This window comes from Musa acuminata, chromosome BXJ3-8 (assembly GCF_036884655.1).
Source record: "Musa acuminata AAA Group cultivar baxijiao chromosome BXJ3-8, Cavendish_Baxijiao_AAA, whole genome shotgun sequence".
In the NCBI taxonomy this organism is placed as follows: Eukaryota; Viridiplantae; Streptophyta; class Magnoliopsida; order Zingiberales; family Musaceae; genus Musa; species Musa acuminata.
In genome coordinates this window covers 40,367,845-40,393,065 of record NC_088356.1, presented here as the reverse complement: position 1 = coordinate 40,393,065, position 25,221 = coordinate 40,367,845, and the positions used below count along the sequence as shown (strand labels likewise).

Sequence of the window (25,221 nt, the reverse complement as noted above, 5' to 3'; positions counted from 1 at the left end):
GGAGGTAAACTCAGTGGAGTACCATGGAGACATATCTACTGATTGTGAAGAAAAAGGATGTAAATGTGAGGTGACGGATAGCAGGGCCATGGGCATGGCAGCGCTATGGTACCGTAGAGGCGGGACTTTCGTGAAAGGCATTGATCCCTTGCTCTCATGGAGGGAGAGCGCTGGGTCATAAAAGGGGCCGAGGAGGCGGAGCATGCAGAGGCAAACTCCAAGTACCGAGATAAGGCTGAAGGGCAGAGGCTAAGAAACTTCATAAGACCGGTGTCAATGAGCTTCTCATCAAGATAGCCGAAAGTGAAGGACTTCAGGTCATGCAAGAGTGCACGACCAAGGAACGAAGCAGGTAGTACGCGGTGCTGTACCTTTGCTACTCAGGGGAGTAGGCGGCAGGGTTGATGGAGAAGACGGTACAATCCCAGAGACGACCAAATCTATTAGAGAATTACTCTAAGTTGGGGTGAAAACTTCTTGCATTCTAGAAGTTCGATGGCATTAAGAAGGTGAATCACAGTAGCTAACTCAACGCAAGGAGTGCAAACACTTCATGTGCTTCAGAAGTGTGAGCAAAGAGCAGGCGAAGGCCAGTAACCAGCTCGATGCATAGAGTACATCCTCGAGGAGGCGGGCGAAGTCAAGTAACTTTTGCCTTCTCAATCCTTAAGAGAATGAGCGAAATCGAGTACCACAATTCTCTTATCTATCCAGCAAAGGATCTCTGCATAAGTTCAAAGTCTCTTCGAAGATAATGGAAGACAATAGTTGTCATGTCCTCACCAACGGTGATCAGTGCTACTGAGAGTAGATTGTCCGCTTCATTTCCCAACGAAATGCCAATCGAAAGCGAAAGTGATGCGAACCTACTTGGAAGTGACAACTAAGTGAAAAAAGAGTCAATGGGCAAATTTTATGGAGGAAGGACCCAAAACTTTAGAAGTTTGCGAGACGATGCTCGTTAAAAGCTCTAACAAGCATCCACCCAATTCAAACAGCATGAGACATTTGAGAGACTAGCGCAGTAAAGATGGTATTTTCCTTCATTTGGAGGATCCGCAGAAATCAACAGGGATCAACACAACTCAGCCAACCCCACACCAGAGTCAGAGTCATTGGTGAGTTGAAGCAGCATGGCGGATCAAAGATTCGACTACTCAAAAATAGCAGCGGAGAGCAATTGGGAGCCAAGAGGCGCATTGTAGCTAGAGCAGAAGATTGAAGACTCAGCAAAAGGTGAGGAGTTGCAGTGTCGCCAAAGGCTTCAATGAGGACGTCGAAGGAATAAGTGGGGGAGAATGTCACGGACAAACTTCTAAATAAGATGTTTGATGTAATGCTTATATATGTCCGTGTCTTTTGGTATGTTCATACTTTGACTAGCATGTAGAGGGATAGCCGAAGGCTTAATAGTCCCATTTTATTCGGTCTATAATGGACCATTTTACCCTTTGGTGTGCAATTGTTTAGAGCTTGTAAAATTTGTTTGTAATTTGCTTTGTCTATGAAGTGTTTTTGAAAATGTTTGCTTGTGGATCCCAAATGAGGCATTTTCTCTAACTCATTCTCTCTTTTGTGGGTCCTAAGGGACATGGGAGGCGTCGGGGAGGCTGACCTTTGCGGACGGACACGCAAGGGTGCCACACGACTTAGGCAAAACCAACTAAGTCCGTGACAAAATGGCTATCGATGACTTTTATTACTCCGACATGCATCACAATGCATTATAGAACTATGTGATTTAGAAATAGAAAGAGAGAAACTAGAAAGTAATTTGTGCTGAATAAGGGATGAGGGATGACCAAGATGACGATGCCACATATCAACTGGAGCTGCAATGGAAGAATGAATAGTGGGCTGGGTTATTTGTGGAGCTAATGTCCATTCATTAGTGTTTCCTCTATTCAGGCCCTGGACCAAGTGTGCCCCCATGCTCAAGTCCTTAACAAGAAAGGAATCAGGAAAGAATTCAATTGAAATATTATTATTTTTACAAAATTAAGAAATAGAAATAAGGTTGCGTTTAATATTAGGGCGCATAAAACATCATCGAGTGTAAATGTAGTAGTATCAGAAGTAAATGTTGTGGAACCAGTATGAGTTATAGGAAGGCCGTTACCATCACCGATGATGATATCTTCATCGCCACTATAGGGATTGTGGAGAGACAAATTCTGAAGATCAGAGGTGATGTGATGAGAGGCGCCAGAGTCCATAATCCAGTTGGGCTGGCTAGTCATCGGAGCAGTGAGAAGATTTGCCTGAGGCCAATGTGACAGAGCAAGAAGGCGGGGTCGAGACTGATAAACTTTAGCGGAGTGTCCGATTTTATCACACAATTGGCAGACTACCCGTCATTGGTGGCTTGAAGGGGCAGGATGCCAAGGTGGACGAGTGTTGGAGTTGCCACTTTGCAAGAAGTTAGGAGGATAAGGGGGGTGTTGCATGGGACCCATAGTATCAAGAATACCTTTGGTGATGTTCGGAGGGTACTGAGTGTTCTTCCTCTTAGACTTATAACTGACATAAGCTGTGATAGACAGTCCGAGCATTTTGTCCGCATGCTTCAAATATATCTCATAGTCAGTCAACTTGTCATAGAGTTCTTCAAAGGGGACTAGCGAGTCGCGTGCCCGAATTGCAACCATCAATTCCTTGTAGTCATTTCCAAGAACATTTAGGGTATGGATGATGATCTCCTTGTCACATAGAGAATAACCTATTAAAGCCAAGTCATCGATGATAACTTTGATATTTTGTAGATAATCAGTGATAGTACTTCCCTCTTGTTTGGTCACCATCAGCTTGGATAGAAGACTGGGTTTATGAGTACATAAATGATTCGCCAAGATTGTTTGTAGTTTAGACCATGTATCGGCAACAATCACACATGCAGAAATCAATGGAGCGATGGATCCAGCAACTGAGGCTTGAATAGCTTGGAAGATGAGACGAGAACATCACTATCCACAATATCTAAAACCTCCCCAAGTAATCACAGCAAGAGTCTACTGTAGATTTGATCTAACATGAGATGTTAACACTGCTAGATGATTGAGAATAGTCTCTCTACATTGTCCTTGTTTTCTTCCCTTTCTTTCTCTTGTTTTTCTGCCTTTTTCTTCTCCTTTTTGCTGCTGCGAAGATCACCACGTTGCTGCCCTTTTCTACCCAAAAAATGCAGCCACCTTTCTCTCAAAATGCAGCCACCACACCCCCCTTATATTGATCTAGGGTTAGGTCAAAGGGGTATGGGCTGTGGGTTGATAAAACCCACCATGGGCTGAACCCACTATGGGTTGTCAACCTAACAACCTCCCCCTTCAGCCACAAGGGAGGCTGTCCCATGACTCATCAATGTGAAGCCATGCCGACCAACTGTCGGCATATCTCTTGTCTTTCTTTTGGTAAGGTCTTTATTCCATTTGGTAGTAGTACCAAATCATAAGTGTGGTTCTTCTGAGGAGCATCCATCTTTTCCTACATAGCAACTAACCACTTCTCTTTCTGCTCACTTTCAACTGCTTCCTGGGAACTCTCTAGTTCACCTGCATCAGTAAGTATCACATACTCATTTGTAGAGTACCTTCTGGAAGGTTGACGTTATCTAGAAGATCTTCTCAACTAAGGTTCTGCGAGAAGTTGCTCTTCAACTCCTTCTTGCTCAACATGTCTTGCAGGTAGATCAACATCAGGCTCTACACTATCTTCCTGCACATCTCCCCTATTACCCTAATATACTGGAGGAGTAATTGGATCACAATCTGCTAATCCTTCTGTAGAAGTATTCGCTGGTGCCTTCTTCTTCAAATCTTCAAATGTTTGATCCTCAAAGAAGACTACGTCTCTGCTTCTAAACACCTTCTGCTTTTCTGGATCCCAAATCTTGTAACCAAAATAATCATGTGAGTAGCCAAGAAAAATACATTCTTTAGACTTACCATCCAACTTAGACCACTCATTGTCTGGAATATGTGCAAATGCACGACAACCAAACACTCTCAAATGCCTATAGGAAACATCTTTTCCTGACCATACATGCTCTGCAACATCACCATCTAGGGTTGTACATGGTGATAAGTTGATCACATTGACTGTAGTACTCAAAGCCTCATCCCAAAACCTTTTAGGTAGCTTGGACTATAAAAGCATACATATGATCTTTTCCATGATGGTGAAGTTCATCCTCTCTGCAATTGCATTATGTTGAGGTGTACTAGGAACTGTCATCTCATGTTGGATTCCATGTGACCTGAAATAATCATTAATCAATCATGTATACTCACCACCATTATCTGATCTTATGTATTTCAATTGCCTTTCTATCTCCCTTTCAACCCTAGCATGAAACTCTTTGAAGACATTAATAACATGATCTTTGGTCTTCAAAGCATAGGCCCAAACTTTCCTGGAAAAATCATCTATAAAAGTGATAAAATAAAGTGCACCACTTATACCAAGAACATCAATAGATCCACCATGAGTTTTTGTCCTCAAAGGACCACATACATCTGTATAAATATGGTCTAAAGCATGCATTTTTCTAGACAAAGCAAGACTAACAAATGAAACTCTATGTTGTTTTACTTGCCAAACAATCAATACAAGGGTTCAGATGCATACCTCTGAGGTCTGGCAATACCTCTCTTTTGGAAAGAGCTTGCAGTCCCTTCTCGCTCATGTGTCCTAGTCGCCTATGCCACAACTCCAAGCTGAATTCTTTTTCTATAGTATTTAACTGCTCATCATAAGCTTTAGCCTGCAACCTGTACAAAGTATGACATTTCTTTCCATTAGCTATAACAAGAGAACCCTTACTGAGCTTCCATTGCCCTCTATGAAATCTGCTATCATAGTCTTCATCATCTAGCCTTCCAACTGAAATTAAATTCAGCCTCAAGTCAACCACATGCCTCACATCCTTAAGCATCAACTTGCAGCCAAGGTTGGTCTTTAAATGGATATCACCCATGCCTATGATGTCTACTGTGCCATAGTTGCCCATCTTGATAACATCAAAATTTCCATACCTGTATGTAGCAAAAAACTCCCTCCATGGTGTAGCATGATAAGAAGCACCTGTGTCAATCACCCACTCAAGATCCTAACACACACAAGAAAAAATATCATCAGAAGGAGACAAAATCAAATAATCACCACCCTGCACTATAGTTGTGATATTATCTTTTGACTCTATAGACTCCACTTCTTTTTCCTTTTTCTTGCTCTTCTTAGGTTGTTTACATTGGTTCTTGTAATGTCCTTTCTCACCACAGTTATAGCAAACAACATCTTTTCTTGATCTTGACTTGCTCCTACTCATGCGTGAACTGCTTCTAAACTTTGACCTTTCTCTGTTCTCTGAGACAAGTGCCTGTGAATCATTCTGAGATGTTGCTGAACTCTTTCTTCTCAACTCTTCATTCAACAAACTACTTGTTACTTGACTCATAGTGACAACACCATCTGGCGTAGAATTACTGAGGGAAACCATTAGTGTCTCCCAACTTTCTGGTAATGAACTGAGAAATAACAATGCCTACAACTCATCATCAAGAGACATTTTCATAGAGGATAACTGGTTAGTAATACTTTACATTTCATTCAAATGCTCAACAATAGAAGCACCCTCTCTATATTTTAGGTTCATAAGTTTTCTGATAAAAAAAGATTTGTTGCCAGTTGTTTTTCTTTCATAGAGACTTTCCAACTTTTTCTAAAGAGAATATGCAGAAATTTCAATAGAAATATGGTGAAAGACACTATCATCTAGCCATTATCGAATAAACTCAATTGTTTTTCAATCTAACCTCTTCCACTCATCATCTGTAATAGTTGTGGGTTTTGCACTATCCCCCTGCAAAGGTCCATATAAATCTTTGCAATACAAGAGATCTTTCATTCTTGGTTTTTATATCATCCAATTGTTTTCATTTAAACTAATATTGCGAGAAATATTACTGGCCTCCATGTTCAAATACAAAAATTAAATCACCAAAACCCTTGCTTTGATACCAGTTGATGGGGATATAATGCGGAATAACTTTTGTATATGAACAAATACTAGTAGACCATGATATGTAGTGAAATTAAATGAAATCACAATCAAATATAACACCATGATATACGTGGAAAACCCCTCCAATGTGAAGGGTAAAAACTATGGGGCAAACTAGAGATAATACACTATGAGAATAATGAATATACAAATCTCAATCTCTTGCCCTAAACCCTAGCAACAATCATAAGAGAACAACTGAGATACAAGGATCATGTCACTATCTACAATATCTAAAACCTCTCCAAGTAATCACAGCAAGAGTCTACCGTAGATTTGATCTAACCTGAGATGAGAACACTGCTAGATGATTGAGAATAGTCTCTCTGCGTTGTCCTTGTTTTCTTCCCTTTCTTTCTCTTGTTTTTCTGCGTTTTTCTTCTCCTCTTTGATGCTGCAAAGATCACCAAGTTGCTGCCCTTTTCTGCCCAAAAAATGCAGCCACCTTCCTCTCAAAATGCAGCTACCACACCCCCCTTATATTGATCTAGGGTTAAGTCAAAGGGGTATGGGTTGTGGGTTGATAAAGCTCACCATGGGCTAAACCCACTATAGGTTGTCAACCCAACAGACTGCTGCTGCAGCGAAGATTGCTGCAACAGTGAAGATTGTTACGGTAGAGAAACTATGGCGGGGAGCCTGGAAGTGGCCACAACAGAGGAAGCTGCCACCATGGCAAAGAAGACTGGTGGGGGCTGGTGCTACGAAGCTAGTGGTTCAGGTAAATGGCCGGCAGCCACCACGGCAGCGTAGCGGACACGAAAGTAGGTGAAGTTCTTGTGAGGGTGAGAGGTGGCTTAGCGGTCGACGAGTTCGGACCAACTACGGGTGATGGAGTCGGAGAGGCAGAAGAAGAAGCACGCAGGTGCTAGAAGGGAAAGAAGGGCCGGAACGGGAGGAGGATGGGGAGAAACTGCAGTGGAGGAAGAAAGTCAACACCACTCCTTTCGGCTTCCACACTGACACCCAGAGGAGTAGAAGGCTTTGGCAGAGCTGCCTACATCCGCAAGGGAGAATGCTCTGATACCATGTTAGAAAAGAAATTACTGAAGAAGCTTGAATGCATTAAAATGTCCCTCTCCTATTTATACAGATTAGGAGGTAGGATTTCCCTGAATAGAGGATTTCTCTCAACAGAGTAGAGAGATATAGTTGAAGAAATCTCTATTCCTTCTTCTCTACTCTCTTTCTTCGTCTCCCACCCAATTAACACCTCTCTAAGAGACAAGTCCTCTCTCCTTTCTTTACTATATGCTCGTTTACAATATGTATGTTTGATTGTGTTGAGATTATGTTTGGAAATATATTTATATTTTTAATATATATTTATGAATGAATATATAGTTATTGGAATGTCTTGAGTATTTGATAAATAATAGATTAAAATTGGATCATAAATATACATTGACATAAATATTATTTGGTAAGATTATATTTTAAAAGTTCATTAAATATTATATGATAAAATTTATCCGTCTAATATTTTTAATATGTATTCGAAAATAAATACATATTTTTATTTAAATAAATAAAATAAATGAATATATGTAATATTATAAAATTTTATGTATGACCCATGTTTATAAAAAATATAAAATATAATCATAATAATAAAATGTTTAAAAATAAATAAATATTATTTCATATATAAGACATTTGAGAGTAGTTAGCGATAATAGAAATCAAGAAAATGGGAGAGAAAATGAGGGTTGTAATATCTATTATATAATGATAATCTTATGTTTTTAGATAATATCATAGGATATTTTAAAAATTTTAAAAAATTTCATTATTATTAGCATTTGGATATTTGCGATGCAACATCCAAACTAAATAAGATTTGAAAAAAAATTATCAATCATCAAAGCACATTTAAGATATGTTTTATACTCTCAATCCATATTGTAAATGTTCCCAACATGGGTGGTCTTGCTTGCATTATCACCAACATTATGATTCATGTTGGAGATATCATAGATATCATAGAAATAACGTACTCACGAGGCCGATCACTATAGAGGCTATGGTGGCCACTCTTATGAGGTTGTTAACCAATCATCATTACCATAATATTTTTTATGATTTGAGCTCTAATTTTATCATAATTATAACTTTATTATGGGAAAAATAATACTCCAAGCATGGTTGCATTTAAATATTAACTGACATCAACCATTATAATGAACACCTTGTTGGCACCGAAAAACTTGTGGTAGACTCTCAATGCAGGGCAACTTACTCTTCGTACTAATAAAGATACCTATGGATGGTAAAATTAGATTCACAAGTTCATATATAAAGTCTACAGGACTTACCAACACACCCGACACTAGTCATTTATGGATTTACAACTATTCTTTAATCGTTCTTAGTTTTCCTCCCTTTTTTGTTCTCTCTTACACATCTAGTATATGCTAAATTAATTATAATTGTGAGATGTAAGGACTTGTTCGTAACTCATTTTTTGATCTAATTAATTTACTCTTTTATAAACTCTTTAGGATGTAAATAAAATTGCATCTAGGTTAATTCTTTGCGGATGAATAATGCAAGAGTACCCAAATCTTTTAGATAAGATTATTTGTATCAATGTATTAGCGAAGTCTACTTCCAATTAAATTCCTCTTTAGTTGATAGAGTAGTCTGCTAGTGGAAGTCAGAATCATACTGCACTGCTTTATACATCGAGAAATGGGTCAACGTCTTGACTTGAATATCAAACTTATTTTTCTCATAAAATTCTCACCCAAAAGTTAGACCCTTTTGTAGCAATAAAAAGGATATATAAAATCACATTAAATGCAAAAAGCCTCTATCAATGAGTTCTTCATATGGTGGTTGTTCATGTAGGTATTATGACACCCCAATTAGTCCCATATCAGAAGTGGGCAAAGACTATGATTAGCTCATATTGGTATGATGAGTATATAATATTAACATCAGTTTAAGAATTTTGGTCAATAGTATGGATCAAATAAAGTTATTATTCAGGTAACCCATCAGGCTCGAGTCAAGCTATTGCCAACATCAACAGCTAGCAAAGATTGACATATCAACATTGGTGATACATAGGATACAAGGTTTAGATTAGCATAGTTTTAATCATGTAGTTATATTTTGTAACTTTTTATAATTGAATATGATATATATAATATAGCTAATTGGATTCTGATGATATATATTAGCTAATAGAAAAGAAATACTAGGATTCCTTAGGAGATAACATTGATGGGAGGAACTCTCTTAGTAACTTATCCTAAACCTCTACTTTTATCATGTATCTAAAGATGGTGTCTTAGGACCTAAGGACTAAATAAGATTGTACATTTTAGTTGAGAGATTAGTCTCTCTCTCAACTCTTATCTTAGATCAAAAGATAGTGCCCTTGCATATCAAAACGGAGATATTGATTTCAATCATGATATAAAAGATCATTTTCATATTTAATATAACATATTCCAAGGTTTTCTTTGAGTCAAACTTCCCCTTAGCTATCCCAAGTTGACTATGACCTATTAATCAGAAATAGTAGCCCTTCATAGTTTCTATATCAGCATAGTTTTAATCACGTAGACATCTTCTTTACTTTTTATTCATCTTCTTCAACTTGTGTTTCAACGTTCTTCTGCATTCTTTCTGTTGGGTCAAGCCCATATGTGGGCTTGGACATATTGGGCAGTTTGAGCCCAAATGAAAGAAATTAAAAAGAGGAGAGAGAAGGTCAAGAAAATAGATCAGATTGCAGCATGCAGCGTGCGGCGGCTTGCAGAGGAAAGAGGAAAGAGAAATAGAGAGAGAAAGATTAGGTTTCTGAGTTTTCTGCTTGACGATCTTTGGCCAAACATTGTCAGTTTCGGCCCAAATTTTAAGTGGAGAATCCTTGCAGCAAACTCTACAATCTACTTTGTGAGACCTAGAATTCTCTTTTGAGGAGATCCATCCTATATGATGATATGCTAGAGCCAAGATCTATGTTTTTGATGTTATTCTGATCCTCTAGTTATTCTAGACAAGACCTACTATAAACATGTTATCATTATTATTGATAGTGAAAGTTTGAGGTGGACTACGGTCCCGTGGTTTTTCCCATATTGGGTTTTCCACGTTAAAAGATTTGGTATCACTATGTGATTGATTATTTGCTCTATTGTTTATGCTGTGCTGGTTGATATTTACATTTGGATATCAAGTTGGTATTTTGATGAGGAACCCATTTTGACACAAAGAGGGAAAAGAATATTCCGCTTTAACAAGGTTTTTCCCAACAAGTGGTATCAGAGCGTCAGGTTGTTTGGTTCTAGTTTTCTTGTGTGATTGAAATGGAGCAAGTCAGATGGTATGTTTAAATTGAACTCATCAAATTATTCCACTTGGAGACGTCTGATGGAAGATTTGTTATATTGTAAAGATTTGTATAAGCCTATCAAGGTTAAAGATAAACCTTCTACTATGGATGATGAAGAATGGGAAGTTCAACATAGAAAAGCTATTGCCTATATTAGAAGATGGATGGATATAAACTTGCATGAGCATATTTCTGATGAAACTAGAGCTGATGTTGTTTGGCAAAGGTTAGAAAACCTCTTTGCGAAAAAGAGAGTGGGAAATAGAATTTCTCTCCTCAGAAGGTTTGTAAATTTGAAGTATAAAGATGGTGGTAACATTGTTGAGCACATAAGCCTATTTCAGAGTCTTGCAAACAAGTTGGTTGCTATGAAAATGAATATAGATGATGAGATGCAAGGATTGTTACATCTCAGCTTTTTACTAGAAAGTTGGGAAACGTATGTGGTGACTATTTGCAACTCCACGCCAGAGGGAACTCTAACTATTGATATGGTTAAAGACAGTTTGCTAAATAAAGATGCCAGAAGGAAAGAATAGGGTGAATCTTCTTCTAGTGCATTTGTTACTGAAAAACAAGAAAGACGTGGAAGAAGTCATAGCAGAAATCCATATGGATATAGAGGAAGATCTAAGTCTAGAAGAGATATCAAATGTTTTCACTATAATAGGCTAGGTCACATAAAGAAAAAGTGTAGGTTTTGGAAGCGAGAACAAAATTAAATGAAGAAAAATGAGAAAGAGACTAATACAGTTGCTGCTGAAGGTAATATCACTATTGTCTATGATGAAGGTTGTGTTAGCCTTGTAGCTCAGGACAGTAATTGGGTAATTGACTCTGGTGCTTCATTTCATGTCACTTCTCATGGTGATTTCTTTAGATCTTACATTGCTGGTGAATTTGGTAATGTTAAAATGGGAAACAGTGGTACATCTAAGATTGTGGGTATTGGAGATATTTGCTTGGGAGCAAATTCATACTCAAAGATGTAAGGCATGTTCCAGATATTCGTATTAACTTGATATCTACAGGTAGACTTGATGATGAGGGTTTTGCACATTATTTTGGTGAAAGCAAATGGAAACTTACTAAAGGTTCTCTGATTGTGGCAAAAGGAAAGAAGATTAACTCTTTTTATGTCATGGCAGCTAAGCTACATAAAAGAGAGATTAATGTAATTCAAAAAGGTGAAAGTATAGATCTTTGGCATAAGAGGCTTGGATATATCAGCGAGAAGGGACTTCAAACTCTTGCTAGAAAGCAGTTCTTACCAGATTTGCAAGTTACATCTCTTAAATCTTGTGATCATTGCTTAGCTGGAAAAACACATAGAGTTGCATTTCAGACATATCCATTATCTAGAAGATCAGATGTTATTGATTTAGTTCATACTGATGTTTGTACTATGCAAACTAGAACTCTTGGAGGTGCTCTTTATTTTGTTACTTTTATTGATGACCATTCTAGAAAAGTGTGGGCTTTTGTTTTGAAATCTAAAGACCAGGTACTCGATGTTTTCAAGGAGTTTCATGTCAGTGTTGAAAGAGAAATTGGCAAAAAACTAAAGTGTATTCGATCAGATAATGGTGGCGAGTACAGGGGTCATTTTGAGAATTATTGCAGGTTCCATGGTATCAGGCTTGAGAAAACAGTTCCTAAAACTCCTCAACAGAACGGTGTGGTAGAAAGGATGAACAGAACCATTGAAGAAAGGATTAGGTGTATGTTTTCCCACGCCAAGATACCAAAGTCATTTTGGGGGGAGGTTATGAGAACTACAGTTGACCTGATAAATCTTTCTCCATCAGTTCGTCTGCAAGGTGATGTTCCAGAGAGAGTATGGAGAGGAAAAGATATATCTTATAATCATTTGAGAGTCTTTAGGTGTAAAGTATTTGTTCATATTCCCAAAGATGAGAGGTCCAAGCTTGATAATAAGGCAAAAGCATGTATCTTCTTGGGATATGGTGATGAAGAGTTTGGGTATAGATTATGGGATCCAGTAAACAAGAAGATTATTAGAAGCAGAGATGTTGTGTTTCTTGAAGACCAATTGTTTGATGATGGTGATAATGTTGAGAAGCCAGAAACCTCTATTTATATTCCTTGGAGTTTAGGTCCAATTCCTTCACATGTAGTTCATGATGATCATGGGGGAGATGAACAAGAAGATTGTTGTGAGAATACTAGTGATGATACACCTACAGTTGATGATGTTGAACCAACTGAACAGGCACCTCCACCACTAGTTGAGATTCTATTGAGAAGATCCACTAGAGAGCGACAACCCTCTACCAGATATCCTCCACATGAGTATGTTATGCTTACTGACGGGGGAGAGCCAGAAACTTACCAAGAAGCTATTCTACATGAGAATAAGAATGAGTGGGTTAAAGCCATGCAAGAAGAGATGAGATCCTTGCTTGAGAACCACAATTATGACTTGGTAAGATTGCCTAAAGAGAAGAAAGCTCTCAAGAACAAGTGGGTTTATAAACTGAAGACTGAAAACAATAGCTCACAACAAAGATAAAAGGCACGACTAGTTGTGAAAGGATTCAGTCAGAAGAAAGGTATTGACTTTGAAAAAATATTTTCTCTAGTTGTGAAAATGTCCTCTATCCGAGTTGTTCTTGGTTTGGCTGCCCGCTTGAATTTAGAAGTTGAGCAACTTGATGTAAAAACAGCATTTCTTCATAGTGACTTAAAAGAAGAAATTTACATGGAGCAACCAGAAGGTTTCAAAGTCAAGGGAAAAGAAAATATGGTGTGTAAGCTTAGGAAAAGCTTATATGGACTCAAACAGGCACCTAGACAGTGATATAAGAAGTTTGATTTCTTTATGATGAGCCAAGGGTATGATAGAACCACATCTGATCATTGTGTGTTTATGAAGAAATTTTCAGATGATGATTTTATTATTTTACTGCTATATGTTGATGATATGTTGAGTGTTGGCCATGATGTTGGAAAAATTGAAAAGCTTAAAAGAGAGCTAAGTAAGTCTTTTGCCATGAAAGACTTGGGATCGGTGAAACAAATACTTGGCATGAAGATTCTTCGTGATAGGAAGAAAAGGAAGATTTGGCTATCTCAAGAGACTTACATTGAAAAGGTTCTTGAAAGATTCAATATGAGTAAAGCCAAAGCAGTTTGTTCCCCACTTGTAGGTCATTTCAAGCTTAGTTCGAAATAATGTTCTACAAGTGAGAAAGAAAAAGAAGAAATGTCCAGAGTGCCTTACTCATCTGCGGTAGGCAGTTTGATGTATGCTATGGTTTGTACTAGGCCAGATATAGCTCATGCAGTTGGAGTTGTCAGCCGATTTCTCTCAAATCCTAGAAAGGAACATTGGGCAGCAGTGAAATTGATATTAAGATATCTTAGAGGTACTTTCAGGTTGTGTTTATGTTTTGGCAGTGATGAACATGTGTTAGAAGGTTACACAGATGTAGACATGGCAGGTGATACTGATTCCAGGAAGTCCACTTCGGGATTCTTGATGACATTTGTAGGAGCAATCTCTTGGCAGTCTAAGTTACAGAAGTGTGTTGCTCTATCAACCACAGAAGCAGAATACATAGCAGTTACTGAAGCCTGCAAGGAAGCTTTATGGATGAAAAAGTTTCTACATGAATTGGGCTTGAAACAGGAAGGATATACTGTTTACTGTGATAGTCAGAGCGCCATTCACCTCTCCAAGAATTCAACATACCATTCTAGATCCAAGCATATTGATGTGAGATATCACTGGATTCGTGATGTGCTTGAGAGGAAAGAATTACAATTGGAAAAAGTACATACCAATGATAATGGTTCAAATATGTTGACAAAGTCTTTGCCTAAGGAGAAGCTTGAAACATGTAGGCAAAGAGCGGGCTTGGTACAGCCCACCATATGAGCTGGAGGGGGAGAATTGTTGGGTCCAGCCCATATGTGGGCTTGGACATATTGGGCAGTTTGAGCCCAAACGAAATAAATTAAAAAGAGGAGAGAGAAGGTGAGGAAAATAGATCAGATTGCAGCGTGCAGCGTGCGGCGGCGTGCAGAGGAAAGAGGAGAGAGAAATAGAGAGAGAAATATTAGGTTTCTGAGTTTTCTGCTTGACAATACGTGGCCAAACTTTGTCAGTTTCGACCCAAATTTTAAGTGGAGAATTCTGGTAGCAAACTCTACAATCCTAATGGTGTTGATCTGCAGTTTACCCTCTCTAAGGTACTTTCCTGTGATATCCACTTTGTGAGACCTAGAATTCTCTTTTGAGGAGATTCATCCTATATGATGATATGCTAGAGCCAAGATCTATGTTCTTATGTTATTCTGATCCTCTAGTTATTCTAGAGAAGACCTACTGTAAACCTATTATCATTATTATTGATAGTGAAAGTTTGAGGTGGACTACAGTTCCGTGGTTTTTCCCACATTGGGTTTTTCACGTTAAAAGATTTGGTCTCACTGTGTGATTGATTATTTGCTCTATTGTTTATGTTGTGCTAGTTGATATTTATATTTGGATATCAAGTTGGTATTTTGATGAGGAACTCAATTTGATACACAAAGAGGGAAAAGAATATTCCGCTTTAACAAGATTTTTCCCAACACTTTCATAGAATACATAGATTTCTATATTTACCATAGGCTAGCTGAAAAAAATGGAAGTGTACCCAAAAAAAACAGTGCTCTTTTGAATAGTTGAATCCTGCAGAGTTACTTTTTCTTATAATTCAAAACAGAAAAGAAGTTTTGGATAAAAAACAATCTAATGAATGGAAGGATAAGACTAAGTTTCTGAACTCCAATCCTTTACCGAGGACGAGTGAAAACCTCCATAATTGAAAGAATCCTGCAGTTTGTTTTTCGGCTTTATGAAGGACAAATCAAACAGTGCCTTCTCCTTCAGTGTTCACTATTTCATGAGCTGGAGTGGCCTACCACAAACAATCCTTAGTTTGGCCTGTTATGGATGAACTGATAGGAAAGCAATTCTTGGCTTCGGAATTCAATTGGCCATCTCTCATAAGCAACCATCAATTTCAGCTCTTACCCAGTCAAGTTGGCTTAAAAATGCATGCTCAAATCACAAGTCATCTTCCTCACCACACACTATTATGTGCACACGCATTTATCCTCTCCTTGTACCAAATTATTTTTGGGTGGAACAGATCCACTTTCTGGTTCCATGGATCGCTCAATTATGTGATTTGACAACAATGATGACCTTCTCAAGGTTCTTGGAATCTTCATACAGCATTACCATCAAAGCTCACACACATCTCTTGAAGAAATTTCTATTCAAAACATGGTGTCAATTATCAACAGGAGAAGAAAAAATCAGAGCAACATTATGAATGTCATCCACTCCATAACTTTCCATAATATTTAGGACTTCAAAATAGGTGATTTTAGGATAATTTTCTTCTGGATGTATTGGGTTTTGAGTTTATAATACAACTTGTGTCATGCACAAAACAACAGCCTTTTACTCAAACAAATAAGAAAGGTCATGTTTCTGCATCAAGAGACTTTCTTTGTTTTTTATATATGACAGTCATAGATAAAGTGGAACACATCTCACCCTATCATTTAGATTAATATTCTTTTGCTGACAGTTCTTATCTTAAACCTCTACTCTTATTGATGGGAGAAACTCTCCTAGTAACTTATCTTAAACCTCGACTCTTATCTTGGATCTAAAGATGGTGCCTTAGCACCGAAGGACTGAATAAGATTGTGCATCTCAGTTGAGAGATTAGTCTCTCTCTCAACTCTTATATTGGATCTAAAGATAGTGCCCTTGCAGATCAAAACATAGATATTGATTTCAATCATGTAATAAAAGATCATTTCTGTATTTAATATAAAATATTACAAGATTTTCGTTGAGTCAAACTTCCCCTTAGCTATCCCAAGTTGACTATGACGTATTAATCAGAAATAGTAGCCCTTCGTAGTTTTTAGATCAACATAGTTTTGATCATGTAGACATCTTCTTTACATTTTATTCATCTTCTTCAACTTGTGTTTCAACGTTCTTCAGCATTCTTTTAGAGAATACACAGATTTCTTGAAGAAATGAGATAATGAAGAAAAGCACATTACAATTAGTATCATATTAAGTCTATTTATACATGGTGAAAGATAAGATTTCTTTAACTGAGCAGAGAGATTGCCTCATGCAGTTGAGGAATTCTCTCTGTTATCATAGGAAATCTCTATGCAATAAAAATAATTTGCAAGCTAAAGGCTTCGTGAGTGAATATGCTAGTTGATCAGTCGTTTGGACATAAGAGACACGAAGTTGATGTCTGACAACTTAATCTCTAGTGGTATAGACCAAATCGAGTTATTAGCCGGTTAGCCCATCAGGCTCAAGCTATTACTACCATCAACAGGCGTTCATTATGTTGGAAGGCTACCATCAACAAGCGTTCATTTCATAGCTCGAGTCAAGCAATTGCCAACATCAACAGCTAGCAAAGATTGACATCTCAACATTGGGGAGACATAGGATACAAGGTTTAGATTAGCATAGTTTTAATCATGTAGTTAGATTTTATGCTTTTTATAATTGAATATGATATATATAATATAGCTAATTGGATTATGATGATATATATTAGCTAATAGAAAATAAATACTAGGATTCCTTAGGAGATAATATTGATGGGAGAAACTCTCCTAATAACTTATCTTAAACCTCTACTCTTATCTTGGATCTAAAGATGGTGCCTTAGGACCGAAGGACTGAATAAGATTGTGCATCTCAATTGAGAGATTAGTCTCTCTCTCAACTCTTATATTGGATCTAAAGATAGTGCCCTTGCAGATCAAAACATAGATATTGATTTCAATCATGACATAAAAGATCATTTCTGTATTTAATATAAAATATTAAAAGGTTTTCATTGAGTCAAACTTTCCCTTAGCTATCCCAAGTTGACTATGACCTATTAATCAGAAATAGTAGCCCTTCGTAGTTTTTAGATCAACATAGTTTTGATCATGTAGACATCTTCTTTACATTTTATTCATCTTCTTCAACTTGTGTTTCAACGTTCTTCTGCATTCTTTTAGAGAATACATAGATTTCTTGAAGAAATGAGATAATGAAGAAAAGCACATTACAATTAGTATCATATTAAGTCTATTTATACATGGTGAAAGATAAGATTTCTTTAACTGAGTAGAGAGATTGCAGTTGAGGAAATCTATTGAGCTCCTGTTAAGGATACCGATCTTGGACCGATGCAATAAAAATAATTTGCGAGCTAAAGGCTTCGTGAGTGAGTCTGCTAGTTGATCAACCGTTTGGACATAAGAGATACGAAGTTGATGTCTGACAACTTGATCTCATACGAAGTGAAAGTTGATGGCAATGTGTTTCATGCGTGAGTGGAGCACTGGATTGATACATAAGTAGGTAGCTCCAACATTGTCACAATATATTATAGGAGTATGGATAGAGCTGACTTTGAGTTCCTTAAGGAGATTTGTGACCCAATTGAGTTCAGCAGCGGCGGTAGCAATAGCACGATATTCAGCTTCAGTTGTAGATCAGGCCATTGTCTTTTACTTCTTAGAACTCCAATTGATTAGATTAGACCCAAGAAAGATGACATACCCTGACGTGGAGGTTCTATCATTAAAGTTTCCTGCCCAATCAACATCAGCAAAGGCATGGAGATGAAGTTGAGTGGTTTTGCGGAGAAAGAGACCATAATTAAGGGTCCCTTTAAGATATTGTAAAATTCGTTTAACTGTAGACCAATGCATAGCAGAAGGCTGGTGCATGTATTAAGATAATTTATTGACTACAAATGAGATATTTGGACGGTTGAGTGCTAAGTACTGTAAGGAGCCAAGTACTTGTCGGTATTGAGTTCAGTCCGTGGTAAGGCTGTCATCACATAATTTGAGTGATTCACTAGTAAAGAGAGGAGTAGCAAATTCTTTCGCATCCTGCATATTTGTTTTTGATAATAAGTCTTCAATATACTTTCTCTGTGAGAGGAGGAGACCTGAGGATGTAAATGTCGCTTTCATTCCCAGAAAGTAACTTAAGGGTCCTAAATCTTTGAGGGAGAATCAATCAGCCAATTGCTTTAAAAATATCTGAATCTCCAAGGGATCATTGCCTGTAACAATGATATCATCTACATATACTAGATGATATATTGTATTTCCAAGTTTTTGTCGTAGGAATAAAGAGGTATCAGACTTGGAGTTGATGAAGCCAATTGATATAAAAAATGATCCAAGTTCAGTATACCAATCTCTTGGAGCTTGACGGAGTCAATAAATGGCTTTTTGTAATTTGTAGACATGTCTCGGATACTGGTGATGAACAAAGCCAAGGGGTTGCTGCATAAAGATATCTTTAATTAGAGTCCCCCGTAAAAAGGCATTGTTAACGTCCAATTGTCGTAAGTGCCAGCCTCTGGAGAAGACCAAACTTAGAATAAGCCGAATTGTTATGGGTTTAACTATAGGACTAAAAGTCTCTGTGAAGTCAACTCTAGGTCATTGATGAGACTCTTTGGCTACTAATCATGCTTTATATCGAGCAACGGACCTGTCAGGGTTCCGCTTAATTGGATTCTAATGATATATATATATATATATATATATATATATATATATATATTCTAATAGAAAAGAAATACTATGATTCCTTAGGAGATAGTGCACTAACTTATCGGACCGCATCTTTTAATATAACATATTCCAAGGTTTTCTTTGAGTCAAACTTCCCCTTAGCTATCCCAAGTTGACTATGACCTATTAATCAGAAATAGTAGCCCTTCATAGTTTCTAGATCAGCATAGTTTTGATCAGGTAGACATCTTCTTTACTTTTTATTCATCTTCTTCAACTTGTGTTTCAACGTTCTTCAGCATTCTTTCATAGAATACACAGATTTCTATATGTACCAGAGGTTAGCTGAAAAAAATGGAAGTGTACCAAAAAAACAGTGCTCTTTTGAATAGTTGAATCCTGCAGAGTTACTTTTTCTTATAATTCATAAAAGAAAAGAAGTTTTGGATCAAAAACAATCTAATGAATGGAAGGATAAGACTAAGTTTCTGAACTCCAATCCTTAACCGAGGACGAGTGAAAACCTCCATAATTGAAAGAATCCTGCAGTTTGTTTTTCAGCTTTATGAAGGACAAATCAAACAGTGCCTTCTCCTTCAGTGTTCACTATTTCATGAGCTGGAGTGGCCTACCACAAACAATCCTTAGTTTGGCCTGTTATGGATGAACTGATAGGAAAGCAATTCTTGGCTTCGGAATTCAATTGGCCATCTCTCATAAGCAACCATCAATTTCAGCTCTTACCCAGTCAAGTTGGCTTAAAAATGCATGCTCAAATCACAAGTCATCTTCCTCACCACACACTATTATGTGCACACGCATTTATCCTCTCCTTGTACCAAATTATTTTTGGGTGGAACAGATCCACTTTCTGGTTCCATGGATCGCTCAATTATGTGATTTGACAACAATGATGACCTTCTCAAGGTTCTTGGAATCTTCATACAGCATTACCATCAAAGCTCACACACATCTCTTGAAGAAATTTCTATTCAAAACATGGTGTCAAGTATCAACAGGAGAAGAAAAAATCAGAGCAACATTATGAATGTCATCCACTCCATAACTTTCCATAATATTTAGGACTTCAAAATAGTTGATTTTAGGATAATTTTCTTCTGGATGTATTGGGTTTTGAGTTTATAATACAACTTGTGTCATGCACAAAACAACAGCCTTTTACTCAAACAAATAAGAAAGGTCATGTTTCTGCATCAAGAGACTTTCTTTGTTTTTTATATATGACAGTCATAGATAAAGTGGAACACATCTCACCCAATCATTTAGATTAATATTATCTTGCCGACAGTTCTTTTGGATGTCTTTTGAATTCTATAGATGAATGAGATGGTGTACAAAATATTCTGGAGTTGGGTTTCCATCTGCCATTGCATCATTTCGTGTAAAATAATTATCCTCCCAAAAGTGATCATGTAAAAGCCAGAGTAACCGTTTTTTTTTTTTTTTTCCTTTCTCATAACCTCATATCCAAATGTTTGCCACAAGCATTCGATCATGAGATGCAGTCAAAAGTTCTAAACGGCACGCAGTGAAAATGAAATAATCAAGTGATGCTAGATGTGGAAGGTATTTTTTTTGTGAACGTTACTCTCATTCTCAAAAAATAACTGAAGATTCCTAAGTGTTTGATGAAGAATTGATCTATCAATTATTTAAGAAATTGCTTGATATCCATGGAATTATTATCATTGATGATAATATTATCTACATAAACTAGTGGATATATAGTATATCTCTTTTATTATCATACAAATAAAGAGCTATTGGATTTGGATTTGACAAAATTGGCTAAGAGCAAAAGTAAGCCATATATGGTATAACAAGTTTTGGAGTTCAGCAAAGTCCATAAAAAGCTTTCTATAGTTTACATACTTGGTTTAGATATTGAGGGTAAATTAAGTTAAGAAGTGGTCCTTAAATACATTTCAGTTAAAATCTCTTGCAAGAAAGCAATGTTAACATTAAATTAGCGTGCATGCCATCCTTAAGTGATAATCATACTAAGGACGAGTCAAATTATCATTGGTTTAATAATTGGATTAAAGATCTTCATAAAATCAACACATGCTCATTGGTGAAACCCTTTAGTTATTAGATGTTCTTCGTATTAGCAATGGATCCATCTGAGTTTCGCTTAATTTGAAAGATTCACTTACACTTGATTAAGATGCACGACCTAGATCTTGGTGTTAACTTGTGTGAAGTATAGAGCTAGGGATAACATAAACAATCAAATATTTTAAGTTTTTAAAGGTTTCGAGGTTGTTATGAAATAGTCTTAAAAATTATGATTGGTGTTGTAGGATTAGGTTGAGTATATAGTTAATGATGTGGATTGTAATTTGAAAGGCTGCTGACCAAATGGTTGATGACATGGAGGCTTAGTGTAGGAGGATAATATCAGTTTCGATTATATGTCGATGCTTTCGTTCAACAAAGTCAAATAATTGAGATATGTGCGATGATGACTTGAGATATTATATAGCACATGATGTGCGATTAATTGTTAGAGCTTAATATTTATCTCCTCCATCAGAGTAAACTATTTTAATAATAGACTTAAAAACGTTCCTGATCATATTTTTAAAATGAATAAAAACTATAATTACTTCATATATATGTTTGAGAGGATAAAACTATGTATATTTAGTAAGTAACCTATGAAGATAATATAAAATCTAAAATTATAAGCGGAAATATATATTTGTTGTTGGTACGTTATAAGGAGAAGCAAAAAAAAAAAAAAAAGAATGAAAGAATGAAAGCAAAAAACAATTAAAATCTAAAATGGATATACAACCCAATATATGGGGGAAAACCTAAGAAAGACACCAACCAGAAGAAAAAAAAAAGTGCAAAGAAATAAGAAAAAAAAAATGTGGGTTGTTGTTGCTGCGTTATATGGATAAATAAAAAACCGTGAAAGAAAAGAATGGAAGAAAAAAAAAATCGAAAGAAGGCACCAACTGGGAGAAAAAAAAAAAGGGGGTTGGATTGCTGTTGGTGCATTATAAGGAGAAATAAAAAACAACAAGAAAAAAGAAAAGAATGAAAAAAAATAAAAAATTACCATGTTATGTGCCTTATATTTACATCAAGAGAGTTGATTTAAATTAAAAAAATTATATTTATGTATGTTTTCGAGATCCTGTGATTTTTTACTCATAAGAAAAGTAGGTAGGATTATAGACTAATTAATCTTAATCAGAAAGAAAGCAGGAAGAAAAAAAAATTAAATGATTACGATTGGAAATGAAAAAATTACACTCTTTTGATAATATAAATAATGGTGATGTAAACTATGAAGCTATATTCTGACATCCATTCCAATAAACCACTTAAAAGCTGTACCGTCGACCGAACGAGCACAAGGGAAGGGAGTATGCATTATATGCTACGTTCAGGCCCTTTGAGTGAAGATTGGCAGCCATACACCAAACTTTCGTACGCTCACAAGTCTTTAAGGTTCTGCATGCAGAATGTGCAGCTTAGCATTTCCGCCATGGAAGGACATATGCGACGTAGATGCTTGCCAAGCCATCCAACGTGAGATGGCTAAGATGACCATGAGATTCACGTTTACGTACCTCAGCTTCCATCCTTGGCCGACACCCAAGTGTTACGAAGGATGAGATGGAGAGGGATCATCATCTCCAATTCAGCCCTTGTAGGTGTTTCTTTTGACTTCATCGCTTGCAGAACCTGATGTGGGTCGATCACGAGATTCACGTTTATGTAGGCACATGTTAACCTTGGAGGGCTACAAATACCCCCATCCTCTTCCCAGAGGGAGGACGTGCAGCATCCACCGTCTTCCCTAAGTTTCTTCCTGTGCAAAAGAAAGGAGTCTGCAAATGGTGAGAGAGGAGGCTTTGCCTCCGTGACGTCGTTCGTTCTCTTTATACATTCTTGCTGTGCAAGTTGTGTCTGTGTTGTTGCACTGTGTAAGGTTCGATGCATGGTTTATAACGTAATGGCGTTTATTTGCATGCACTGTGTTGTTGCACTTGTGTAGGTAGCGATCACGAGTTTCACGTTTACGTAGGTACTACACGTTTAACGTTTTATTTGAGGAAGATGGTTATGGGCCCGCCAATGTAATATAGGTCCCAGAGGAAGGACGTGCATCATCATCGTCATCTTCTTCTTCTTCTTGTCCACACACACATCCATATCTACATGCAAATGGTTCTTTCTCTTGATCCATTTCCTGCTGTGCAAGGTTTTGATGCATGGTGGTATATAACGTGATGGTGTCGTGCATGCGTGCAGGCGGGAGAGATCAAGGTGGGGCTGTGGGGTGGCAACGGAGGGTCTGAATGGGACATGGGGGCTGCCGACCGCATCACCGAAATCAAGATTGGCGCCGTAGAGGCCATCGACGCCATCGTGATCACCTTCATCCGTAATGATCAGACGGAGACCAAGCACTTCGGCAGCATCGATTTCAAACCCTACGTGGTTCGTCCACTTCGTCATCTTCCTCCTAATTAACATTATCGATTGGTTGTACCTCAATGACAGAAAAGTGTCGTTGTTCAGATTTCTCTGCAAGAGGACGAGTATCTTGTGGGCGTCGAGGGGTCTGTGGATACGATGTGGGGATTAACTCTGGTGAGGAACCTGACGCTGAGGACCAACAAGGACAGCTATGGACCTTTCGGCTCCAGTGGCGGAATACCTTTCTCCGTTCCGCTAGTCTCGGGTAAGATCATTGGCTTCTTTGGACGTGCGGGCGAAATGATTGAGGCCATCGGAGTTTACCTGGCACCGAACTAGACCCCTTGGACTGATACTGCTGCTTCAATAAATGAGTCTTGCTGATACTTGGACTCCATAATAAATGAACTGAAATGAATTGTTACTGTCATCGTACTCCTTCCGTCTCCTCCTTGTAGTCAAAGTTGGAGGTTATCATGAATAAAATAAATAAAGGTCCAGTTTGAATAAAATAAATAAAGTCACATATATATACATATATATACATATATATATATATATATATGTATATATGTATATATACATATGTATATATGTATATATATACATATACATATATACATATATATGTATATACATATATACATACATATATACATATATATATACATATATATATATATATATATATATACATATATATATATATATATACATATATATAGTTTTTTTAAGACTCCTAAGACTTGTGTTAATATTCACATTAAGACCAGCTTTGGAATAACATGGACAGGATGTGGAATACGAAGTTTTACTTCTCGATATTACCAGGATGCCACGTATAATTGAGCTTGACCAATGGATGGTCTCATGCAACGCATGTAGGCTATAGATGAATAGCTTATAAATATCTCAACCGTTCCTTAGAGGATGACATACCACGATTCCAAATTACCTATACTATTCCACATCTCTAATGGTGAGAGGCTTTCCTTCCCTCTTTTCTCTCTCTCTCTTTGGAACTAAGAAGACTTGGCTAAGATCGGATGAGGTGACATGGTTTGCTTGTGTTCGAGCAAAGGTATCTTGAAGGGTGGGGAAGAAAACTAAAAAAACAAGAGGATGTAAAGGGATTGATAGAGATGGCACAAGGTATCGATAGGCGCGAGGCCCACTACTTGGGAAAAGGAAGCTTCTTCAACCCTTTAGCAAAAGGAAGCTCGCACGAGATAAAGTGTGCCTGAAACTTTTGCATGACCATGGGCATGTGTGTTCGCACGAAAAATGATGGACATGATGCATCGTTGCAACATTAATTTTATTTTTAAATTAAATGAGAATTAATTACTTCATTTCTTGAGTAGTATCGGAGATAAAACTCATGAAGCTTTTGTGAATGATAGAAGCTCGTAAAGAGTTGTCTCTTGATTTACAATATAAAAACCTACTAATGAGTCAAATTAATCATGTAATATATATAAGATTGAACATTAATTCAATCCAAAGATGTAAGTTTATTAAATTATGAATTAAAGATAATATATTATCTATTCAGCTGCATATATTTTTATAAAATTTTCACTCATTTAGAATAACTATCTGATACTAAGTTAGAAAATTGAATAATGGTACGTTTAAGTCAAATTGATTAATATTTATATTTAGATTTGACAATAATTCAATCCAAATTAAATTTATTAAGACATATAGGTCTTTTGTTGATAATTTTTAAACTGATAATGTGTTTCAGTTGGTTAGGATG

The 25,221-nt window shown here is 37.0% G+C and overlaps 1 protein-coding gene across 1 annotated transcript; it reads left to right on the top strand.

The window, feature by feature from the left end:
- Positions 1-22,800: 22,800 nt before the first annotated feature.
- Positions 22,801-23,894, top strand: LOC135644794 (protein GOS9-like). Its single transcript, XM_065162709.1, has 3 exons — positions 22,801-22,876; positions 23,292-23,480; positions 23,562-23,894. The coding sequence occupies exons 1-3, from the start codon at positions 22,874-22,876 to the stop codon at positions 23,796-23,798; spliced, it is 429 nt and encodes a 142-aa protein (XP_065018781.1). The 5' UTR covers positions 22,801-22,873; the 3' UTR covers positions 23,799-23,894.
- Positions 23,895-25,221: the final 1,327 nt, after the last annotated feature.